Source organism: Neophocaena asiaeorientalis, unplaced genomic scaffold (assembly GCF_003031525.2).
Source record: "Neophocaena asiaeorientalis asiaeorientalis breed wild unplaced genomic scaffold, Neophocaena_asiaeorientalis_V1.1 scaffold264, whole genome shotgun sequence".
Classification (NCBI taxonomy): Eukaryota; Metazoa; Chordata; class Mammalia; order Artiodactyla; family Phocoenidae; genus Neophocaena; species Neophocaena asiaeorientalis.
Genome location: NW_020185332.1, coordinates 642,212 through 666,607, shown reverse-complemented (window position 1 = coordinate 666,607; position 24,396 = coordinate 642,212). Strand labels below are relative to the sequence as shown.

Here is a 24,396-nt window from a genome sequence, read left to right as displayed (position 1 = left end):
ACTTTGGGGGGGGGTGGCCGCTCCTCCGCGGACGAGCTCGGCCAACGGACGAAGTGGGGTTTTAAACCAAAAACCTAGACTCCAATGATGAGGATTCCTAAGGCAAAATGCGTCGGAGCTGTAAAGGACCTAGAGATAAAAATGGTCAGATAGCATGTGTCAGGTGCTTCAGTTGAACAGCACTGTTGGCACCCTTCCACTGGTGCTGCGTCAGGCGGCTGCTTTCGCTCCCGCAAACCTGCCGACGCGTTTGAAGGCAGGGACTATTGCCAGCGTATAGTGGTGCATGGTACAGGAGCCCTGTGTTGAAGCTCCAGGCAGGCGAGGATTTTCAGTCACGTGAAAGGGGTTTCCCAGGAGGCCTGCGCAAATTAAAGCGCGGAAGACAGAGCGGTGTTTTAACAAATTGGACGGTGTCTTTTCATGCTAAGGAACTGAGATTTCTTGATCTATGAATACAAGGATAGACTGCCAGCGGGAACAAAGCCAGATGCAAAACAAGACCCAGACATGACAAAGTAGGGAAGGACGAATGTTTGGGTACATTCTCTGCACATGCGCATGCTCGGTCAACACATTCATGCCTACTAAAAACGCACACGTGGTTGTGAAAAAAAGCTCCTAGCACTTTTCATACCAAGGGTCCAGATATCAAAAAGGTGGCAAGCATTCCCTCCATCAACTGTATTCTAACACCAGGTTGTAACACCTCTGAAGGAAACGTCAGTTTCTTACTGCTATACTTTCAAAAATGTATTCTGATTCTGCCCTCTAGTGGTTACTGAAAATGTCAGATCTTTAACCGAACTTCACCCATTTTCCAAGGTGTTTTTTTATGGGAGAGGGGAGCTAAAGAGTTTCTGTGTATTTCTGGGATAAGTCTTTTAAACATCTGTTTCTCAAAACATTGTTACTTACAAAGTGGATTTTATATCTGGATTTATGGAATATCCCACTTCTCATTCAACTTCGTGGATTTTATACTAAATCCAAGGCTCCATTTTATACCAGACTTAAAAGGCTTGAATTATAGACTAAAAGGCTTGAATTATGAAGAACAAAGTGTCAGTAAAAAAAATTCTAACCAAGATTCACACAACACATCCAAGTCATGTTTCTCACTGCCTCTTTGATCATCAGGTTTTTATTCAAAATTAGCTGTCCAAAATGATTTGACCTTTACCGAATAAACAAATTTAAGTTTATGCAGCCTTCTTTTCCTCTGTGGTGGGTTTCTTTTCTGTGGGTTTCTTTTCTGTGGGCTTCTTTTTAGCAGGCTTTTTAGCAGGCTTCTTTTTAGCTGCTGGTTTCTTGGTCACTGCAGCCTTTTTTCCCACCAAAGGCTTCTTTGGCTTCTTCGGCTTCTTCAGCTTCTTAACGCAAACAGCCTCCTTTCCCTTCTTTCCCATCACAGGCTTCTTGCCTGGAATCCCCTTCTCATCTGATTTGGCTTCTAGTGCTGCTGCTACCCTATCCATCCGGATTTTGTGCTGCAACAAATTAGGAAGAAAATCTAAGAATCAAATCTTTCTAAAAACTCAACATAAATCAGCAAAACCCAAATTACTGCTTACATTCCTGGCCTGGCGAAGAATGGTGTTCCGGCGCATGGTCTTTGCATATGGGTTTAGCTTCAACATGATTCTCAGGTTTTTCAGTGGATTCTTCTTCAAGACTCTGCGATGAATCTTCTTGCTATAAAAAGGTAGAGACTATATTTATAGTTTATTTACATTACCCATATTTCTGAAATACCCAATAGTGTGAGGCTAGGCAAGAATTACAGTGAATATCACAACTTTACCGTGGTGCTCGGAGGGCTCTTTGGATCTCTGGGCTTTTCAAGATTCTGCTAAGGTCTGTATTGAGCATCTTGTGCATGGGGAGGCTAAATGAAAACAGAAAACACTGACTAGAGAGGCTCAACTCCTATTTCTCATGTAACTGACTAAAAACCATGAACCTCAACAAAAGATTACTTTTAATCATTTAAGCTCGACAGAATACAATCAGAATTTCCACTATACTATCACTTCTCAGAATCTCACCATTTCCACATATTGCATCTGTTTACAAGGAGGAAATGGCAACACAATCCATTATTTAGAAAATATGCAAACCAATTCTCAACACTATCCACAGCATAAACACCATGTTTAATATATGAATTACACTCACTTGTAGTTACTCTTGAGGGAGGCAGATTTACGCCAAGTGCCATACAGCTCATCTAACTTGCGGAAAGCACTTTCAGTCCAAATGCAGAAACGTCCCACGTGCCCACCAGGAGCAAGTTTCAAAATGTTCAGTTTGCTTACATTAAGCAGAGTAATTCCTTTTAAAGGGAAAACAAGAATTAGGGAGCCTGTATTTCAACAGAAGAAACACAAATCATCTTTATAGCACCCAAGAAGTATTTTAATCATGAATTTCAACCATCAATGGCTCATTCATTCAGCCAAGAATCAGAAGTTCCACAAAATCATGAAGTTTCAGAAACACAGACCATAAAGTGGAATCTCATCATAATAAAAGCTGAGTAAGCTTGCATAGCATAGGTAATTAAAACACGTAAGCAGTACAAGATTTACCAGGGATGTTTCTGAAGGCCTTGATGATACCATTGTCCTCATTATAAATGATGCAGGGTCCCCTGCGCTGGATACGGCGACGGTTTCTCATTTTGCCTTTGCCAGCTCTCATTCGCTGCGAGGCGTAGACCTAACAAAGGGAGGTTTGGTATTTTGACTGATATATGATCCCTGCAATAAATCTTCATAGTTTAAAAAACTTCATTTTACAGATGACCAAACTAGAGGCAAAAATGACTTGCCTAAATTTAACACAGCAATGATTTCAGGTTTCAAACTCAGGTAATTTGGTTCCAGAGTCCTTGCTCTCACATCCACTGCGGTTTAGTTATACTGTCCCCTTCAGTAATCTTTTGAAATTTAAAATCTGGCAACAAATTTGTGTGAAGGACCACAAAATCTACCTTTTTGATATCATTCCAAGCCTTAAGTTTCTTCAGGAGCAAAACAGCCTCCTTGGTCTTCTTGTAGCCTTCAACTTTATCTTCAACCACCAAAGGAAGTTCAGGAACTTCCTCTATACGATGACCTGACAAAGCCAATTAACAGTGACCTGGTTACCCTGCACCCTTTGAAAAACTGAATCGAACCCACAAAATAAAAATGGTGTATACAATTTGCCAAATCAGAACTTCCACAAATATCATGTGTTTCAGAAACACGGACCAATCAAGTGGAATCTCATCACTTTTGACAGTTAAATAAAAAGAGAAAGCAACATGACAAAATGGAAAAGTTTTCTAACAATATACGACATCACTTTATTTGAATTAGTTCCCCCAGTTACACAGTATTCACTGATGATTGAGCTGGATACATAGTATTCACTGATGATTAAGACTGAAATGATTATAACTAGTATTTAGCAGACGGAAATTTAGCCAGACACTCTAGGATGAGGTGAATGTACACAGGCTGTTAACACCAATGAAAAGGGTCAGGTAGAGAAAAAAAGGGATATTTTATATGACTCCTAGAATATAAAATATCACAAACCTTTAGACATGACCAGAGCTGGTAAAGCCGAGGCAGCCAACGCAGAGCAGATGGCATATCGCTTCTGCGTTGTATTCACTCTGCGGTGCCAACGTCGCCAGGTCTTGGTTGGTGCAAACATGCGGCCCCCACGACACATCTGTTTTCCCAGTTAAGAATCACATTTCTCAAATTTTAGGAATTAAAAACAGGTTATGCCTTGCTCAGTAAGAATTTTCGTCACCCTTCTGAACCAGCTTACTGACAGCAGGCAACTGTCGCTGAGAACAGAGTAAGGCGCAAATTACGACATCACTGCAAGCAAAACCTCCTACTGTCAAACCTGTTGGCTTTAAAAATTATGATGGAAAAATCTTCCAGATTTCAAATCTGTCTAGAGAAATGTATAGTCTGGACACTAGCTTCTTCAGCATAAATCATTTTGCAACTACTAACAAGAAAAAGACAGGTCCAGCCTGCTAAATGCCACAGCTGACTAGTCTAGGTGGTTAAACAAAGGATACATTTCCAAAAGCACCCTGGCCAGAACGGTGAGTGCCGCCACCTCGAACCCTGGGAATTCGAGCCACAGCTCTGCCAGTACCCCAAGACTCAGCACTGGTTTGATGACCTGAAATTGTGAAGAAACCCAAGTTTTAGCTACCCAACCACACCATTCTGACTACCATGCACGGTAGCAAACAGCATCAGAACATCCAGGAAAATCATGTGGTTCAGAAACACGGACCAATGGAGTGAAATTTCATCACTGCTGTTAAGTACCTCTTAAAAAGTCAACCCAGGAAAGATCTAAATCCGTACCTGCTAATTCACTGACAGCATAGGGCTGTCTGTTGTTTTTGCGCAAGTTGGTGTGAACAAAGTTCACAATATCTGGTCGAATGGGAGCCTTGAACACAGCAGGCAAAGTGACATTTTTGCCAGATGACTCCCCCTTTTCAGAGTACACTGATATCAGTGGACGAGCACACGCCTGGGAAAAGAAAAAAAATATTTATATTGACAAGCAATGTCAGAGGCACTTTTCTCACGTGCCAACAAAAGAATTAACGGTTCAGTTCCAGAAGAGACTAGAGTTTGATGAGGTAGATAACACTTAAACCAAAAACAAAGGCTAAGTTACCAACACACCATCATGTCTATTAACATCAGTAAATACTTGAAGGACACTTATGATTCTCAAGTTATGCCACAGAATTTTCATCATTTTCAAAGAGAACGCTTTATGATTAAACTTTTAAATGAGGCCTTAGAAAGCAAAATAATCAAAACCATACTGTAAGGTTTGAAAATGCAATTTAATACCATCGTCCAAACTCTTTCATCCCAAATGTCAGCAAATCTACCAGGGCTCCACTCCTCCAAACATCCATCCTTGCCCCCTTCATCCCATTCCAAACATTACTAGTAAAAACAACAGCCCTCTTACTTCTTGCTCAATCTTCTCCAAAGACTTACCACCTGAAAGTAAAACATCCCAAGCAGGATGTACACAACCTGCTCAACCTCGCTTTCCATACTCTTCCAGATGCTCAGGCCTACACTCAGGGCCATCCCTGTCCTGCCTCAGATGTAACCAGTCTCCTACCTAAAGATACCCTTCCTCACCTCCTTCAGGTTTCTCTGATCACTGTTTATAAAGCCCAATTATTGCTTTCTCTCCAACTTCCTATGTCTACAGCACTTACTACCATCGAACATTACGATGCACTTTGACCAGCTCAATTACGATCGAAGCTTCATAAGGATAGTGCTTTTTCCCTATTTTGTTCACTCAACTCCCCAAGGCACATCTACAGACGTTATTTATGCAGTACATACACAACAATTAAATTTTAAAGCAAGAGGACAAGAATGCTTTCAGAGGCATTTCTTAAGATGAACACACAATAATTCAGGAAAGAAGGGGAAATACAAGTTTTTTCTTTAACGAAATCTCTCAAAAGACGAAGTATTCCTTACTAAGCCGGGCACGGAGATACAAAACCCCAAACTGACTCTCACCCAGACTCAGTCTTAGGCCCTGCAAATTTCCAAGTCTTCAGTGGAACCCATTCTTTCAAGACCCAAGGGAAGCCAGAATTCCAAAGGTCCTTCTGCGCCCGAGAACGATCTGGGGGTCCACCTGTGTCGCTTCCAAACGCGCCCTGCGCCGGCTTGCACACGTTGCCTCTAAAATGGCTGCCGGAGAGCCTCACTTCCCAGATCCCAGCCACAGAAGCCCTTTGGTCCTCATCTCCTTCTCCTCGCTTCCCCTCATGAAGGTTTTATGCCCTGAACCCCCAAGCCCATTGCTGCCAGGCCCCAAGAGCAGAGGAAGGTCCAACGAAGAGAACTTTCACTCACCATGGCGGGGAGAGGAGAAGGCCACGCTCCTCTCAACCCGGCGGCTCCCACAGGAAAAGGAAGAGTTTAGCACTCCCACTCTGTATGTAACCTTCAACTCGTCCCCCACCCTGCCCCGTCTCAAAACCAATACAGAGACACAAAATATATCTCTACCAATCTAAAAAAATAAAAATAGCGTATTATTTCTTCATATATGTCAAATTACGGTATCTATTTACTTCCAAAGCCAAAAAGAGCACTTAGAAACAAGGGACTCCTTTTCGCGGAGTAATCCATAAAGGGGCGAGGCCAACTCTCGCGAGACGAGTGTCTTTTCCCCCTCAACCGTTACAACTTATTTTAACTTTTTCTTACGGGAATGGTAAACTATTGAGACAGAAAAAACAGCTGTATGCTATAAAACAAAAGTTTAACTTTGTGGACAAACGGGACCTGTTGAGGGGGTGGTGGTGGTAAAAGTAGTCCCGGCGGGGGGGTCATAACCCCGGAAGTCAGCGTCTGGCGCGCATTTCAGTTTGGCGGTTTCGGATCTGCAGTCAAACTGTGGCGGGATGTGGTCGCGAACCAACCGAGCTGCTGAGGAGTTTTACACTCATCTCCTTCAGTGAGTAGTAGCCCATGCTTTTGTCTTGGCTGTGAGGACAGCACTTCTCCCTCGGTGTATTCGATCCCTGCCCCAAGCCTCTTTCCACAGCCTTGGGGATTAGCGCCTTGCCAGTTTCCAGCGGCGCGAATGTTGTAGACGAAGTCCGCTTTCCCGGGAGCTGGGAGCTGGGGAGACGCCGATTACCTGCTACAGTGTGGGGCTGGCGCTGTAGGCCCTGCTGCTTGTAGTCTTGTTTAGGAGAAAACGTGTACATTGTCTACCGAGGTGAAAGGTGCCAAGTTTTCCAAGAAGCACATTATTCACTCTTATAATGCACACAACTTGTGGTATGTTAGGGGCACCTACCAGGATAGAGAAAACTAGATGTTGACATCCTTCACCTGTTTAAAGCCTGGCTGGCGTGAAACGTGTTGTTATAGTCTATTCAAGATAGTTATATGAGCAACAGTTATAATGATAACGTGATGGTGTGTCGGCTCTTTAAAGCACCTTTGTTTCACAGTGCTCTTAAGACTTCGTTTTATTCGTATAGTGAATACTGGTGCTAAAGGGGATTCCATCCAGTTCTGTATCCAACATAAAAATCGAATCCAGTAGTTCTCAAATTTGAGCATGAATCACTATCACCTGGTAGGTTGCCAAAACATATTGCTGGGCCCCCTTCCAGGGTTTCTCATTTAGTAGGTCTGGGGTGGGGCTAAAGAATTTCCCTTTCTAACCAATTTCAGGTGAAACAGATGCTGCAGGCCTGACACTTTGATAACTGTTGTAATCTAACCCCTTCTTTTCTAAATGACGTACTTTTTCATTATTTGTCTTCATTGCTTTTATTTCCTACTCACAAAAGTGGTAATGCTAGTCAGGTTTTTCAACATTATAGAAAGATCACTAGCTTTTTCTTTCTTTTTTTTCTTAAACAATGTCTTGGATAGCTTTCAGTATGAGAGCCTATACATCTCATTGTTTTTAACAGCTATATAATATTTCATTGTGTGGCTATTTTATGTTTATTTAACCAGTCCCTTGTTGATACAACTTTATTTAGACCTTTTGCATTTCCTAATTATTTCATAGGTGTTAGTCTTTCTCTCCACCTGTATTCCTCACACTGCCTTTGTAGCTACCTACCTACTGGAAATTTCCAAATGAGACCTCAAACTCAACGTCTGTGAAACTGAATTCATCTATTCCCAACAATCTGACAGTCTCCTGAATTCTGTCTATGAGTTAAGAGTTCCAAGTCCAAGACTGTCACTTGGTTCTCTTTTCCACTGCCACCCACCCCTGTCCCATCTAGTCAGTCACCAGGTGCCCTTGTTCTCCCTCCGTCCCTACTGCTTTTGTTCACCATCATCACTTTTTTGAAGTACTACAAGTTATTCATAGCTATTTTCCTGGCCTCCAAGTTTATAGCCTCCACATCAGGAGGTCAGGGAGATCTTTCTCATTTAAAATCTTGTAGTGAGCTCCTCTTGGCTTTCAGCATACAGTTCAAGCCCTCTAGCAAAACCTCTTCCTTTGTGCCACGACAGTACCCGGCACTCCCCTCTGTTGGGACTCATCACCCTGTATTGCAATTGTTGGTTTGCTAGTTGGATTACAGTCAAGACTATGAACCAGAGGCTATGCATTTGTTTTATATCTTGGACATTTAGTAAGAATTGTTGACTAAATATTATGACATAGTATGTGCTTCGTGTTTGGTAATTGCAATCATGGTTGCTTTTGCTGTGGTCATCCATTTACAATGCTTGGTGTCAGTCTATCTCTTGTAAAAATAAAATACAGTGTGTGTGTGTGTGTGTGTGTGTGTGTGTGTGTGTGTGTGTGTGTGTGGAAAAAAAAAAAAGAATTGTTGACGAAAAAAAAAACCAAAACCCAAAAGTTACGTTATTTGGGGACCTTACTGAGGACTATAGCCTGGGAATCAGCTTCTCAGATAGCTCTGAAGAACTGTTCCAAAGAGGTAAGGGAGTAGTCAGAATATATAGGAGTTTTTGCTGGGGGAATAAACCAACAAAAACAAAGCAAAACAAAACAAAAAAGTAGTTGAACATCAAAAGTTTACTACTAATCACAAGAACGGACATCTCAAGTTAATTGATTTTAGTGCTTTTCCATGTATGGGAAGATGTAAGAGTCTGGACTCATTGAAATTATTCCTTTGATACGCATCTTAACTGTCTAGGGCCAGTATCCTGTTTTTCTGCATCCTGAATTCCCCTCAGGGTGCACCAGGGTGGCTGCCGTGGCTGATGGTTTTATGGTGGGCAGCATTCGGTGTTTACCAGAATGGCAGGCAACTTTTTTGTCCACAGAGTGCCTGCCCATAATACACATACTGGTGACATGATTCTTGAATGATTGATTGAATAACATCCCTGAGTTATGCATACATAGAAGTTAAACTTCTTTAAGAATAAGTCACAATCTTTTCCAAAATGTGAGTCATAGTTTTTATTTCAGTGAGTTATAGAGTGGATCAAACAATAAATGGTATCCTGAAACCATTCTGTTGGGTTCCTTCAGGACTCTAAAGATTCTTTTCTTTCAGAGTGTAGATCAGGCTGATGTGCATTTTGGTATGTTAATGGCTAATAGTTTACATGCTTTGGGATCAACTTTCTTGAATAAAATGATAATTATGAAGTATCTTAGAGTTTTATGCTTACATTTTAAAAAGGAAATGCTTTAGCATTATCAAATTTACTAATTTTTTACTGACAGCTCATGAAAACAGGGAGGATAGATGCTTCCATTTTAGCAATAGAAATCCAAGGCCTGGGACCCTTAAATAACTTCTCCATGGTTACCCGCTGATTCAGTGGCAGGTTAGAATCCAGTCATTTTTACTTCCCAAAAGTCATGTAGTAACTTACACTTTAATACTAATTGGTACTGTGTTTTAAAAGTTACAAGAGTAGAGGTAGGCAACCTTATTTCCTGCTGCCTCTGAGAAGCAGTAGTACCCACTTTGGGGCAGCTGTCTATTAATCTCTATCACATCTCTTTTTTTTTCCTTGTTAACCTAATACTCTTTTTCTGCTTTTTTCTCCCTTCTCAACTATGCCTTAGGACTGCCATGAATACTTTGCATTTTGCTTTTCTCTTGGAGAAAGTAATGGCTAACTCCTGAGTTTAAATGACAGAATACTATAGCTCTATTTCTCACATGTGGTTCTGCATTTCAGGGAATTTGATGAAGAAAAGAAAGGAATCTGTAAAGATCCATTTATCTATGAGGTATGAACATTTTATTTGGTTCTTAAACAACTCAATCCTAAAATTTTGAGTTTTTAAAAGTTGAGTTTACTGAAGTTAATTTACATAGACTAAATTTCACCCTTTTAGAGTACAGTTCTGTGAATTTTTACAAATGCATTTAGTCATATAACTACCCCCAAAATCAAGAACATTGCTATCACCTCCAAAAATCCCCTCATGTCCCTTTATAGTCAACCGTTTCCCCTGTTCCCTGGCAGCTACTAATCTGTTTTTATATCTCTGTTTTCTGTCTTCTGTATTGCCTTTTCCAGAATGTCATATAAATAAAACCATATAGTTTGTAGCCTTTTGGGTCAGGTTTCTCTCAATGAGTATGTAATGCATTTGAGATTCAACTGTGTTGTTGTGTGTATCAGTAGTTCATTCCTTTTTATTGTTGAATAGTATTCCACTGTTTTGCCAGTTGATAGACACTTGGATTGTTTCCAGTTTTTGATAATTATGAATAAAGCTGCTATAAACATTCATGAATTTATTAAGTTTAAGCATATGCCTAGTGTTCCATAGGTAAACTCCCCATAGAACTTAATCTCTTAAAACAATTAGCAAACTAAAATTTATATTCTAAAAGACGAGCTGAGGAGAAATAGTCATAAATGGGCTAATATCCATGTGTGTAAAATATATAAAAAGCTCTTAAAATCAATAAGGAAAACAGACAATCATAATAGAAGAATAGGCAAAGGATACAAATAAGTAACCACAGAAAGAAAAATACAAATACTGTTGACCCTTGAACAACAAAGGGGTTAAGGGTGCTGGCCGTCTACAGTCAAAAATCTGATTATAACTTTATAGTGGACTCTCCCTATATGTGGTTCCTCCATATCCGAGGTTCTACATCTGTGGATTCAACCGACAGTGGGTCATGTAGTACTATAGCGTTTACTGTTGAAAAAAATTTGTTTATAAGTGGACCCATACAGTTAAAACCTGTGTTCTTCAATGGCCAACTGTATAGTTATCTCTTACTATCTGAATTCTCACTAACCAAACTCAAAAATCAAATATATCCAAGTAAATGTATTATTAATCCCTCCCTATCTGGATTATTACCAGTTGGTACCTATATTAGTTTCCTACGGCTGCTGTAACAATGTACTACACATTAGTTTTCTTAAAACATGAGAAATGTATTCTCTCACAGTTCTGGGGACTAGGAGTCTGAAATCAAGGTGTGAGCAGGGCTGTGTTCCAGCTGAAGTCTCTATGAAAGGATCCTTCCTTGCCTCCTCCTAGCTTCTGGTAGTTTCCAACAATCCTTGGTGTTTCCTGGCTTGTTGAAATACCTGCCTTTGTCAGCACATGGCATTCTCCCTGTGTGTCTATGTCTCTAAATCTCTCTCTCCTTGTAAATATACCAGTCATTGGGTTTAGGGCCACGCCCCCCCAACCTAGTTAATCTTCATCTTAATTTGATTACATTTGCAAAGATCCTATTTCCAAATAAGGTCACATTCAGAGGAATCAGAGGTTAAGACTTCAGCTTATCTTTTGGGAGGACTTAATTCTACCCACAACAGTACTTGATCAAGAACTTAGTAGATCAGAATAACAAAGCATCCTTTGCTCTCTGAACTTGGTATCTAAATGCTTCAATATCCAAACTAAGAAATAGGTTCAAAGAGTGAGAGATATTTGTCAATAATAATAATATTAGAGGCTGTTCACTCTCATTAGTGATCAAATAAATGAAAATTAAAACAATAACAGAGGTAAAAATAAACAATGAAAATAATATGTTGACCTAAGTGATGGGAATGCAAATATGTGGGTATGACATATATGAAAGGCAATTTGACAATATCAATGTGATTTTAGATATTCATCTTAAAGTACTTAAAGGATGTCCATTATCAATTGTTTGTTATAGCATATAACTTGAAAATACCCAAATGTTGGATAATATGGAATTATGTGATGGTAGATCCATGGTACTAGAGAGCCTAAGGACATTTAATGGCATGGAAAGAAGTTCATGATATGAAACCATTAGAATGTTCTGTTTATTTTTTAAGCAAAATCCTATTGAGTTATCAAAATAACAGATATATTTCTATTATTTTAATTAATTTATTTATTATTTATTTATTTTGGCTGAGTTGGGTCTTTGTTGCTGCGCGCAGGCTTTCTCTAATTGTGGTGAGTGTGGGCTACTCTTCGTTGCAGAAGAGTAGCTTCTGCAGGGCTACTCTGCGCGGGCTTCTCACTGTGGTGGCTTCTCTTATTGCGGAGCACGGGCTCTAGGCACGCAGGCTTCAGTAGTTGTGGCATGCGGGCTCAGTAGTTGTACTTCGCAGGCTTAGGTGCTCTGCGGCCTGTGGGATCTTCCCCGACCAGGGATCGAACCTGTGTCCCCTACATTGGCAGGCAGATTCTTAACCACTGCACCACCAGGGAAGTCCCGATATGTTTCTCTTTAAATAGATTTATTTATATGTCTGGAAAAAGATCAGGCAAAATATACACCAAAAAGACTAATAATAGTAGTGACTACTCTGGCTAGTAGAATTATAGATCAGTTTTCAAAAATCTCTTTTAGCTACCTGTTTCCAAACTTTTCTACAATAAATGTTTATTGCAATTGGAATGAAGAAATATGCAGTTCCTATAAACTGATAAAGTTCTAATTCCATAGTACAATCAGAAAAAAAGATAATATTTAGTGAAGAGCTAATTTTATGGTTCATTACAGTAAATCCAATATGATTAGGGGAAGAGGATGTCAGTGTGATCCTAATCAAAAGGTCTTACAAGGCAGGGTGCTCTTTAGGTGGGCCTTGAAGCACATAGATAACAGATATAAGAGCTAGAATTTTTTTTTTTTTTGCCCATGCCACAGCTTGCAGGGATCTTAGTTCTCCGACCAGGGATTGAACCCGCACCCTCGGCAGTGAAAGTGCAGAGTCCTAACCACTCAACCGCCAGAGAATTCCCCAGCTAGATTTTCTCAACATGAAAAACAACATGGGCAAAGAATAAATGAAATTATATTTTGAAAACATTACATCTTGTTCAAATTCTCTTTTCCAGTTACTTGCATAGAACTGGTCTTTATGTGTTTAAATATTTGTACATATATATGTGTGTATCTATAACATTGCTGGACCTTAATCCATTTTTAATAGGCTGATGTTCAAGTGCAGTTGATCAGCAAAGGCCAACCAAACCCTTTGAAAAATATTCTAAATGAAAATGACACAGTATTCATCGTGGAAAAAGTGGTAAGTAGTGCTTGGGCTTTGTGGTTAATTCTTTTTTTTTTTTTTTTTTTTAATTTATTTATTCATTTATTTATTTTTGGCTGTGTTGGGTCTTCGTTTCTGTGCGAGGGCTTTCTCTAGTTGTGGCAAGCGGGGGCCACTCTTCATCGCGGTGCGCGGGCCTCTCACTGTCGCGGCCTCTCTTGCTGCGGAGCACAGGCTCCAGACGCGCAGAGCTCAGTATTTGTAGCTCACGGGCCCAGCTGCTCCGTGGCACGTGGGATCTTCCCAGACCAGGGCTTGAACCCGTGTCCCCTGCATTGGTAGGCAGACTCTCAACCACTGCGCCACCAGGGAAGCCCGTGGTTAATTCTTAACAGCCAAATTTGGTGTCTTGTGGACAATCTCAAATGTACACATTTTCTTGTCAGCATGTTAGTGACAGTGGATTCTAATATCTTTTAGTAGTAAGTACAGTGCTGTCCAACAGAGAGATAATGTGAACCACATACGTAATTAAAAATTTTCTGGTAGCCTCATTGCAAAAAAAAGGTAATTAATTTTTATACTGTAAAATTGACTTTTTCATTTGTTGTTCAGTTGTGTGAATTTTAACACATGTCTACAATCTGGTAATCACCATCATAATCAGAACACAAAACAGTTCCATCACCCCAAAAAACTCCCTTGTGCTATCCCTTTAAAATCATTCCCTCTATAAAATGGATAACTAATAAGAACCTGCTGTATAAAAAAAATAAAGAAAAATTCAAAAAAAAAATCATTCCCTCTTCTCCCTCACTGTAGCTTTATCTTCTTAAGAATGTCATGAATGGAATCATACAAAAGTGTGTAACCTTTTGCGTCTGGCTTCTTTCACTCAGTTTTATAATGCCTTTGAGATTCATTCAAGTTGTGTATTAATGGTTCATTTCTTTTAACTGCTGAGTAGTATTCTGTGGTATGGATGTACCACAGTTTCTTTACCCATTCATCCTTTGAAGGACATTTGGGTTGTTTTCAGTCTTCAATGATCACTAATAGAGCTACTATAATCATTTTTATACAGAATTTTATGTGAGCACAGTTTTCTTTACTGTAAATAGCTAGGAGTGGGATTGCTGGGTCTGAAATTATGTTTAATAATGCTTTTATTTAATCTAATTTATCTAATGTTATCATTTCAATACCTAATTCATATAAAAATCATTAGTGAGATTTTAAGTTCTTTTTTCCATACTGCGTCTTCAAAATTTGGTATGTATTTTACACTTAAATCTCAATTTGATCTGGCCACATTTCAGGTGCTCAAAAGCCACATGTGGCTGGTGGGTGGCTACTGTTTTGAACAGCACAGCATAAGTAGCTATGACTTGTAAATTTCTACTTTAATTTTTGCTTGTTAAATGTAACAAGAGGGGACTTCTTATTTTTTGCATCACTTTATAATTACAGCCTTACACTTTTGTGGGGGATTTTTTTCTCTTTTTTTTTTCAATTTTTGAATTTTATTTTACTTATTGTTCTTATTAGTTATCTATTTTATACATATTAGTGTATACATGTCAATCCCAATCTCCCAATTCATCCACTCCCCCAACCCCCGCCGCTTTCCCCGCTTGGTGTCCATACGTTTGTTCTCTACATGTGCATCTCTAGTTCTGCCCTGCACACGGCACCTTTGTGTTTGAAGTTCGGGAACTGTTTTGGCAGAGCAGTAACAGTGATGTTAACTGAGTGCTGATAACGCTGTCACATTACACAGTTGCTTTGGGGCCAGGACCCATTCTTGGGTATATTGTTTCCCGAAGTAGATAGGAACAGGATCTAATAGGGGAAAGTGGATGTTCCTTTAGAAGGAATATCTTTGTCTGCTTTAGGGCCCACATGCTGTCTGGACCGGGATTGAGATGAATGAACAGAGAGCTCTTTATTTTAAATACACACAGAAACTTCTTTCTGAGGAGGGGACATATTTATTTGTCTTTTGTACTAATGATGCTTATCAGTGGTGGACAGATGCTTGGAAAATAATTATAGGTGAATTATGTGGTTGAATTTAGACTTTTCCCATAGAAGGGAAAATGTTTGTTGAGCAAAAGCTGAATAAATGAAGTTGGTCGGGTGAAGATGAGTTACCTGGGAAAAGGTAAAGGTGAGCAGAGGAATTTGTGGAAATTGGTCGGGCTACTAGTGAGGATGCAGCTTGGAGTTGTGAGGAGTTACCTGGCGTTTTTGGTTGGGGAACAATTAAAATGGGCTTTATTTCTACAAAGATCAGTAGAGCTTAAAGCATGAGTTTTAGGTAGATGGATATTGAAAAGTAGAACGGAAGGAAAAATGACATTTCTTGGATACTTCTAGGAACTATTTGGAAACCCAGGCCTGGAAGGGAATAAAATCTGGAATCTGGCAGAAGAAATTCAAAGTTGAGGAAACATCTAGGTCAGATACCTATTAAGTATTGACTGCTAGAAGAGCTTAGTGGATAAGAACTTGAGTTTTGAAGTCAGACTACCTAGATTCAAATGTTAGTTTTGCCGCGCAGCAGCTGTGTTATTCTAGGCAAGCTATTCAGCCATTCACTAGCTCAGTTTTCAGGTCAATAAAACAGGGTTAATGATAGTATCTATCTCAGGGTTTTTATGAAAAATGAAAGAAAGCTTGCAACAGTACTGGTACATAGTACATGCTCAGGAAATGTTAATTCGTAAAATTATGGATATCAGAAACACAAATGAGAGCTGATAGCCCTAAGAGGAATAGACTTAAGGAGTAAGGGCTGTGAACCTTCAAGTTTGTGGAGTGACAAAATCAGGGAGCCTTCCATGGGTTTCCCTTGGTGTTTGTATATCATTTGGTACGTGGTAGAGCACTTCCTTTTCTGATGGTATCAGATACTTCCTTTATCAGTAGCAACTTAGATCAATATCTTTATAGGACAGTGGAAATGCTTCTGACGGTGAGATTTATTACTACCAAATTGATTTGTAGCTATGATTCTTGTCATAACCCAGTCATTTTGTGCTTAAGCGTTTAGAAATCAGTATGTTATGTTCTAGCATAGTAAAGAGTTGACTGTTACCTTAAGTGTTCTTTTACCTGGTTAAATAATTAAACATTTTTAAAGCCTTTAGAAAAGGAAGAAACAAGTCATGTTGAAGAACTACAGTCTGAAGAAACTGCTATTTCTGATTTCTCTACTGGTGAAAATGTTGGACCACTTGCTTTACCAGTTGGGAGAGCCAGGTAAGTTTTTTCTTAGTGTAGGGGTGGAGGGTAGGATTTAAATAGAAGTGTTCTTATAAACATTGGGAAAAAAATATGTATCTAGCTAGATCCCTCCCTCTCTCCTTTCGCCTCCCCCTTGATGTGTATACTCAATTCTCTAAGGATAGCTCTACTTGACTGTCCCTTGACTGTACCATAGGTATCCCAAGCCTAACTAAGACGACTGCGGTGATCTTCCCTTTCTCCATTCCCCTATACTGTTTACTGTTGTTGCTTCGTAATTGTTTTCCTTATTTCTAATCTGGTTCCTTGCCAATCTTTTTTCCTCACTGCTGCCAGAGTGATCTTTATAAAATGAAAGCCTGATTGTATTGCTTCCCTGCTTAAAAATCCTTCAGTGGTTCTTTTGCCTCATGATAAAATCCAAATTCCTTATGAGTGACACATATGAGCCTTCAGCATCCAATCCAGTGGTCCTCCATGAGGGGTGCCATACTCAGCAGGCAATTGGAAATATGTAGGGATACTTTTTGATTGTCACAGTGATTCAGGGGAGCTTTTGGCCTGGGCCATGGATGGTAAATGTCCTGCAATGCATGGGGCTCTCCTGTCCAACGAGGAATTATCCCACCCAGATGCCAGTAGTGCCCCTGTTAGAAACCCTACCGCCTCTGTCTGCTTTGCCAGTTTCACTACCCACCCCCAACATATGACTTTCTGTCTGCCCGGCCTCCCTCAACTCCAAAACCAAGAAGTCTTTGCTGTCAAGGAGTCCTGGAGGATCCGGTTATATATATAACAATATTAGAGAATAAGGACCATAATAACAGTATTCACAAAGTCACTTTCTTTCATGGTGGGTTTTTTTTTTTAATTAATTTTATCTATTTTGGGCTGTTTTGGGTCTTCGTTGCTGCGCGCGGGCTTTCTCTAGTTGCAGAGAGCGCAGGCTACCCTTAGTTGTGGTGCGCGGGCTTCTCAATGTGGTGGCTTCCCTTGTTGTGGAGCACGGGATCTAGGCACAAGGGCTTCAGTAGTTGTGGCACGCGGGCTCAGTAGTTGTGGCTCACGGGCATAGTTGCTCCGTGGCATGTGGGATCTTCCCGGACCAGGGCTCTAACCCGTGTCCCCTGCATTGTCAGGCAGATTCTTAACCATTGCACCACCAGGGAAGCCCCCATGGTGGGGTTTTTTTGTTTTGTTTTGCTGTGTAGAAGCTTTTAAAATCTTTTGTAGTTAATCAGTCTTTTCTTTCTTGGCTTCTTGATTTTAAGTCATGTTTGGCCTGTTTTGCTTTTCTGTCCCATAACTTGAACATTATTTATTTGCATTGTTTTCTCCAGCCAGTGTTTGTTTGGATTTATCCATAGGCTTATCATTTCTTTGCTCTCCATTTCTTCTTGCATTTCAGACCTTCCTTCTAGGATTATTGTATTTCTTTATTGAAGTACAATCCCTTAGAAATGCCTTTTCTGAACATCTGTTGGTAATAAATTTAGCTTTCATCTCTTTGAAAAAAAATTTTAAGCCGTATTTTTGGTAACTTTTAATTCTGATACACTCAAATTTACAGAAAAATTAAAAGAATAGTTCAGGAACTTCTGTGTACCCTTAACCAGATTGACTATTATTTACATTTTGCTGTCTCTGCTTTGTGATTCTGTCACTTGTTCCTCCTCCTCTGCTCCTGCCCACTCCCCCATCTGTATAACAAACACGTGTCACACACACACAGTTTTTTAAATGAAATATTAACAGTATGTTGGAGACATCATGCTCCTTCACCCCTAAATACTTCACTATGTATTTCCTAGAATCTAGTACATTCTCTTATATAACCACAGAACAGTCATCAAAATCTGGAAATTTAACATTGTTACATTACCATCTAATCCACAGACTATATTCAAATTTCCTTAAGTGTTCCATGAGTAATGACCTCAAGCATCTTTTCATATATTTATTGGCTTCTACTTTCTCCCACCCCCCAGGTTTACTGAGATATAAGTGACATATTCTGTTATTTCTTTTGCTTAATCTCACAGCCTACTTCCACTCCCAATGACCATCTATCACATATTGAACTCCCTGCTTGTAGTAGCTACACTTTGTCTTTTTTTTTTTTTTTTGCGGTACGCGGGCCTCTCACTGTTGTGGCCTCTCCCGTTGCGGAGCGCAGGCTCAGCGGCCATGGCTCACAGGCCCAGCCGCTCCGCGGCATGTGGGATCTTCCCGGACCGGGGCACCAACCCAGGTCCCGTGAATCGGCAGGCGGACTCTCAACCACTGCGCCACCAGGGAAGCCCACTTTGTCATTTTTTTTTTTTTGTCACTTCTTGATCTGCCTCGTGTACCCTGCTCCCACTTCTTCACTTGGTGAAACTTTTATGTATTTTGCCACTTAATTTCCAGATTTTTGTTTCTGGGATTCTGTGATATTGTGATGTATAATAAGAAACATATTTGGTCTTTGTCTGCTGTTCCTGGCACCCAACTCCTGAAACCTTTGGAATTTTCTAGGTGTGGAGAACTATAAAGGTGTCTTTTTTTATGTTAATGAGGTGACTTTTGAACCCCACACCAGGTAACCTAAGAATGGGGGCTGCTTGCCAGGGGAACCAACCATGTGACTGGAGGGTTGGATGTGACTATGTAATGAAACCTCCATAAAAACCCAAAAGGAGAGGGTTTGGAGAGCTTCTGGGTTGGTGAACACATGGAGGTGCTGGGAGAGTGGCTTGCTAGGAGAGGCCGTGGAAGCTCTATGCCCTTTTCCTCATACTTTTCCCTTTGCATCTCTTCCATCTGGCTGTTTCTGAGTTCTACGCTTTTATAATAAACTGGTAATCTAGCAAGTAAAATGTTTCTCTGAGTTCTTTGAGCAGCCCTAGCATGTTAATTTAATCCAAGGAGGGGGTTGTTGGGACCTGCGATCTATAGACACACAGATGACAACCTTGACTTGGAATTTGGCGATTGGAAGTTGGGGGGAGGCAGTCTTGTAGGACTGAGGCTTTAACCTGTGGGAGCTGATGCTATCTTTGGGTAGATAGTGTCAGAATTGAGTTGAATTGTAGGATACCCAGCTGGTGTCAGAATTGCTTGGTGTAAGGAAAAACCCCACACATTGGAATTGAGTATAAAATCTTAGATGGTGATCAGAAGTGGGATCAGAGTCAGAATCGTAGCTACTGTTCATGATATCTTTGGAAAAGAAAACTTTTGACTGATTGACAGTCTCTACGTCTAATTTATTCTTCCTACTTTGTTTCCAAGGCAGTTAATTGGACTTTACACCATGGCTCACAATCCTAATATGACCCATTTGAAGATTAATCGGCCAGTTATTGCCCTTCCTCCCCTTTGGGTAAGGTGTGATGGTTCAGATCCTGAAGGTACCTGTTGGCTGGGAGCTGAGCTTATCATAACCAATAACATCATCACAGGAATTGTCTTGTGCATGGTCACCTGTAAAGGTGAGAGCTCACTTCTCTTACTTTTGTGTGTGTGTGTGTATATATTTATTTGTATACTTATTGCTTTGTGGTCTTTACTGAAACTTGATATTGTTAAGAGGGAAGTGCACACAGTGGAACTTGTGTTAGCCACCATGAATCTACTGCAATGTGTAACTTGCAGCATGTAGGAGATAGTCCAGAAACAGATTTCCAGAAGTCCGAACAGAAGTTTATGGCTGTTTTATTTGGGTTTCATTTCATTTATATGTGTGTATTTTTGGAAGTTTTCATTGGAGGATAAAAAAGTTGAATATAATTCCAATTTCATAGTGGGCCTTTAATTATACTTTTGGCAGTATTATTGACCTCTGTTCCACTTTCCTTCTTTTAAAAACATTTCATCTGTGATTTAAAATTTAATTTCAACAATCATTAGTGTTAAGTTGTGATACCCTCAGAATTTGAGGGATTATACTTTTCTAGTTCTAATGATGTAATTTTGAATTGTACCTGTAAAGTATTTTCTTTCTTTCATGTCCTATAGCTGATAAAAATTATTCTGTAAATCTTGAAGACCTCAAAAATTCACACAAGAAAAGACATCACTTGTCTACTGTAAGTATTTCTCTTCTATTCATATTATTTTCTTCAAACTGCTACCAATCTGCCTTCCCAGTGTAAAGGTTTTTTCACTCCTAATATGACTAGATATTTTTCTGTAGTATCAAAATGTTTATTTTCATATCAACTAATGACTGAAAATATATGCCTTGCCTTTTAGCTAATCTTTGTGATGAAAAAGAATTGTCATATTTTTCCATTTGGGATAAAAGCATGGCACTTTTTTTTTTAAACATGTTTATTTATTTTGTAAGTTTATTTATTTATTTATTTTTGGCTGCGTTGGGTCTTCGTTGCTGTGCGTGGGCTTTCTCTAGTTGTGGCGAGCAGGGGTTACTCTTCATTATGGTGCACAGCCTTCTCATTGTGGTGGCTTCTCTTGTTGTGGAGCATAGGCTCTAGGGCTCATGGGCTTCAGTAGTTGTGGTATGTGGGCTCAGTAGTTGTGGCTCAGAGACTTAGTTGCTCCACGGCATATGAGATCTTCCCGGACTAGGGCTTGATCCCATGTCCCCTGCATTGGCAGGTGGATTCTTAACCACTGTACCACCAGGGAAGTCCTCAACACTTTTTCTTTTGGGAAAAGAATCAAAGTCATTTTGATAATGGGCCTTTGGCCTTGTGAAAGCATAGCTAATGGTCTGCTGGATGCACTCTTTCAGTTAACAGCCAGCGGCTTTGCCCAGTATGAGCTCTTTAAGTCCACTGCCTTGGATGATACAGTTGCTGCCTCACAAACTACGATCACTTTGGATATTTCCTGGAGTCCTGTGGATGAGATTCTTCAAATCCCTCCACTCTCTTCAACTGCAACTCTGGTAGGAGCTTCTTTCTGTTGTGTTTACTCAGTGTGGATTTACTTTGAACTTGCCTGTTGCTAGTGCTCCATGCTTCCAGCCCAGCCCCAGGCTTAGCTCTCCCTGGGCATCTCTGAAAGGCTCAGCTTGCCCCTGAAGTCTCACCAGAGCAGCCAGTGGAGGTTTTGCCAGGTGATCTGATCTATCAGTTATCCACAGTGCTGCGATTATGATTAATAAAGTCTCTTGAGTGGGAACTCAAACGGAATCATCACAGTGACTTATAGTCTCTGCTGTTCTTAAAAGAGTACAGATATTGGCAACATATCAAGAGTCATTATTCTATTCAGACCTTTCACCCTATATTTACATTTCTAGAATCTCTCTTAAGAAATTAATCAGAATTGGTAACAAAAATATATGGACAAAGATATTCAATGCAGTCACATAGCTGTGTTTAGAAAATATTAAAAACAAAACCTGAATAGTCAGTGGGAAAATGATTTAAATAGGTTTTCATGATGAAATAGTGTATATATATTTTTAAAATCATGATTTAAAGTATCTTTAATAATGAGAGAAAATGCTTATTATTAAGGGGAAAAAAAAAAGACCCAAAAAGTACAAAATTATATGTACAGTAGGATCTCAACTATGGTTTTTAAAAATGTGTACACAAAGGCCTGTATAGTGTTACAAGTGGTTTCCTCAGAGTGGTGGCTCATGGATAATTATATTTTTAGCGCTTTTCTTTTCCTGCAATAGGAATTTACGTACTGGCATTTACTATTTTCTTCTCTTTCAAACCATCCCCCCCGCGTTTTTTTTTTAAGGATTTAGGTTTATAAAGCTTTGACCTCTGGCTAAGACAGCACATTGTAGATTTAACACTTAGAAGTCTTATGAGCGTATTTATTGGGGGAGAGAGTGTGTTGTTTTTGGTGTGTGGTAATGCTAAATTTGTCACCGAGTCTTGAGATGTATTTATTTATATTTCTACTCCTTGTCCTTTTGGAAATTCAGTGGGACGGAGTAGGAGAGCATGTGTTCCATGTAGTTGCAGTTGTGGTATAGAGAGGGGTTCTGGTGGCCTGAATTTAGGGTACTGTATTGGGATGGGCAGGGCCTATGGTATCCCTGGGGAAGGTGTTCTAAATGCAGTATTGACCTACTTTTTCAATTCACTAGTGCTTCATGAAATATATTTTTAAATGTGTGGGTAGTTTGAAATGCAAATAACTGTGACCCTGATGCAGAGAAGATGGGATTACCAGTGAAAACTGACTCTGGGAACTTTTTAGAATATTAAGGTGGAATTGGGAGAGCCCAGAGGTCCTCTGAATCATCTTCACAGACAACTGAAATTTCTCCTTGTGAGTATCCTTCTAGAATTTGTAACTTGTATTAAATCTCATGTTTTCATCAAAATGTTTGCTAGTGTCATTGTTAGTTAGTTTTATGTTCTTCAAAATTTGTTCCAAATGTTATGTGCTTGGCAATTGGGGCAGCGTTACTGTGTGGTAATTGTCCTTGCAGTTAAAGGGAACATTCATCAGTTAGTAGTTAATGGGTAACAGTTCTTTTGCCTTTTCTACGAAGTATTTGAGTTTTATTCGTATGATGGATTCCCCTCTTTCCGGGTGAGTCAGTTGCCAGTTAATTCCAAATGTGTGTATAATCTGCTTGTTACTAACTGGGATTTTGATTGATGCTGAAGATTAATGAGCATGTGTTTTTATGTTTCAGTAGTTTAAGCTCCACTCTACAAATTCCATCTCAGGGGTGTGGGGGGGGCGCTCATTTTGTTTATTTATGTGTTTATTTATTTACTTTTGGCTGCATCGGGTCTTAGTTGCGGCATGCGGGATCTTTCCTTATGGCTCCTCTCTAGTTGAGGTGGGCGGGCTTAGTTGCCCCGTGGCATGTGGGATCTTAGTTCATTGGAAGGCGGATTCTTAACCACTGGACCACCAGGGAAGTCCTGGTGGGGCGTTGGGGGGAGTCATTTTAATGCAGTAGAAATTCCAAATGTCTTAGCTTGGCGTACAAAACCAGTTATATCCAGTCACTGCCCTACTTACTTCTTTTTTCTTTTTTTTTAACAGCTTTATTGAGATAGAAATTACATTCCATAAAATTCACTCGTTTTAAGTATACAATTCAATAGTTTTTAGTATACTGACAGAGTTGTACAACCATGACCATATTTAATTTTAGGGTATTTTCATCACCTAAAAAAGAAACCCCATACCCATTAGCAGAAACCTCCCACCCCTGCCAGCCCCTGGCAGCCACTAATCTACTTTCTGTAATACTTTGTTCCTTTTTATTACTGAATAACATTCCAATGTGCATATGTACTACATTTTTGTTTATCCGTTCATCAGTTGATATATGTTTTGGTTGTTTCTACTTTTCGGCTATTTATGAATAATGCTGCCGTGAATAGTCGTGTATAAGTTTTTATGTGACATATGTTTACACATCTCTTGGGTGGAGTTGCTGGGTCATATGGTAACTCTATGTTTAACCTTTTGAGGAACTGCCAAACTATCTTTTCCAAAGTGGCTGAATCATTTTACATTCCCACCAGCAGTGTATGCGGGTTCCATTTTCTCCATATCTTTGCCAGTGCTTGATACTGTCTTTTTTATTGTTGTTACAGCCATCCTAGTGGGGGGGAAGTGGTATCTCATTATGGTTTGTTTATGGGGTTTTTTTGTTTTGTTTCTTGGGGCCGTGCCACTAGGCATGCGGGATCTTAGTTCCCCAAGTAGGGACTGAACTGGTGCCCCCTGCAGTAGAAGCATGGAGTCTTAACTACTGGACCGCCAGGGAAGTCCCTCATTATGGTTTTGATTTGCATTTCCATGATGGCTAATAACATTGAGCATCTTTTCATGTTCTTATTGGCTCCTACTTATTTCTTTAGCTTAATCTCACTCCCTACTTTGCCATACTGAGCTCCCTGCTTGCAGCAGCTCCAGTCCCATCACACTGTCACTTTCTGGTGTGTGTGTGTGTGTGTGTGTGTGTGTGTGTGTGTGTGTGTGTGAGTGTGTGTGTGTATGTGTGTGTGTGTGTGTGTTGTTCTGCCTAGTGTGCCCTTCTTCCACCTCTTTGCTGGGTTAACTGTCTGTGACATTGTCACCTCAGATGATTGCCCTGATCCCCCAGAATAGCTTATGCTGCCTGTGCTTCGTGCTGCTGTAGAACTTTACGCACCCCCCTTGTCAGACGGTTTATCAAACAGTAATT

General features: G+C 40.0%; 2 protein-coding genes and 4 non-coding genes across 6 annotated transcripts in view; 1 reads left to right on the top strand and 5 right to left on the bottom strand.

Annotated features, from left to right (window-relative positions):
* Positions 1 to 1,109: 1,109 nt before the first annotated feature.
* RPL4 (ribosomal protein L4) lies at positions 1,110 to 5,997 on the bottom strand. Its single transcript, XM_024735292.1, has 10 exons — positions 5,934 to 5,997; positions 4,389 to 4,560; positions 4,091 to 4,197; positions 3,588 to 3,726; positions 2,996 to 3,120; positions 2,592 to 2,721; positions 2,179 to 2,335; positions 1,805 to 1,888; positions 1,575 to 1,695; positions 1,110 to 1,490 (listed from the first exon to the last, which is right to left on the bottom strand). The coding sequence occupies exons 1-10, from the start codon at positions 5,934 to 5,936 to the stop codon at positions 1,203 to 1,205; spliced, it is 1,326 nt and encodes a 441-aa protein (XP_024591060.1). The 5' UTR covers positions 5,937 to 5,997; the 3' UTR covers positions 1,110 to 1,202.
* On the bottom strand, positions 2,462 to 2,532 carry LOC112393187 (small nucleolar RNA SNORD18). Its single transcript, XR_003001853.1, has one exon. It is a non-coding gene; the product is annotated as a small nucleolar RNA SNORD18 (small nucleolar RNA).
* On the bottom strand, positions 3,213 to 3,284 carry LOC112393186 (small nucleolar RNA SNORD18). Its single transcript, XR_003001852.1, has one exon. It is a non-coding gene; the product is annotated as a small nucleolar RNA SNORD18 (small nucleolar RNA).
* Positions 3,788 to 3,886, bottom strand: LOC112393189 (small nucleolar RNA SNORD16). Its single transcript, XR_003001855.1, has one exon. It is a non-coding gene; the product is annotated as a small nucleolar RNA SNORD16 (small nucleolar RNA).
* LOC112393188 (small nucleolar RNA SNORD18) lies at positions 4,270 to 4,340 on the bottom strand. The gene has a single exon (XR_003001854.1). It is a non-coding gene; the product is annotated as a small nucleolar RNA SNORD18 (small nucleolar RNA).
* Positions 5,998 to 6,242: 245 nt separating the features above from the next.
* ZWILCH (zwilch kinetochore protein) overlaps positions 6,243 to 24,396 on the top strand; it is a 38,856-nt gene continuing 20,702 nt past the window's right edge. The window contains exons 1-8 of the mRNA XM_024735199.1: positions 6,243 to 6,540; positions 9,735 to 9,786; positions 12,957 to 13,052; positions 16,162 to 16,280; positions 19,539 to 19,738; positions 20,265 to 20,335; positions 21,004 to 21,159; positions 22,440 to 22,511. Of these exons, the coding sequence (XP_024590967.1) occupies positions 6,488 to 6,540; positions 9,735 to 9,786; positions 12,957 to 13,052; positions 16,162 to 16,280; positions 19,539 to 19,738; positions 20,265 to 20,335; positions 21,004 to 21,159; positions 22,440 to 22,511 (819 nt within the window). The 5' untranslated portion in view covers positions 6,243 to 6,487. The remainder of the gene's footprint in view (positions 6,541 to 9,734; positions 9,787 to 12,956; positions 13,053 to 16,161; positions 16,281 to 19,538; positions 19,739 to 20,264; positions 20,336 to 21,003; positions 21,160 to 22,439; positions 22,512 to 24,396) is intronic.

Coding starts and splice junctions, on each gene's coding strand:
- RPL4 (XM_024735292.1), bottom strand. Junction 2,336..2,591: donor GGCCTTCAGAAACATCCCTG/GTAAATCTTGTA, acceptor TCCCTTTAAAAG/GAATTACTCTGCTTAATGTA. Junction 1,491..1,574: donor TTCTTCGCCAGGCCAGGAAT/GTAAGCAGTAAT, acceptor AATTTGTTGCAG/CACAAAATCCGGATGGATAG.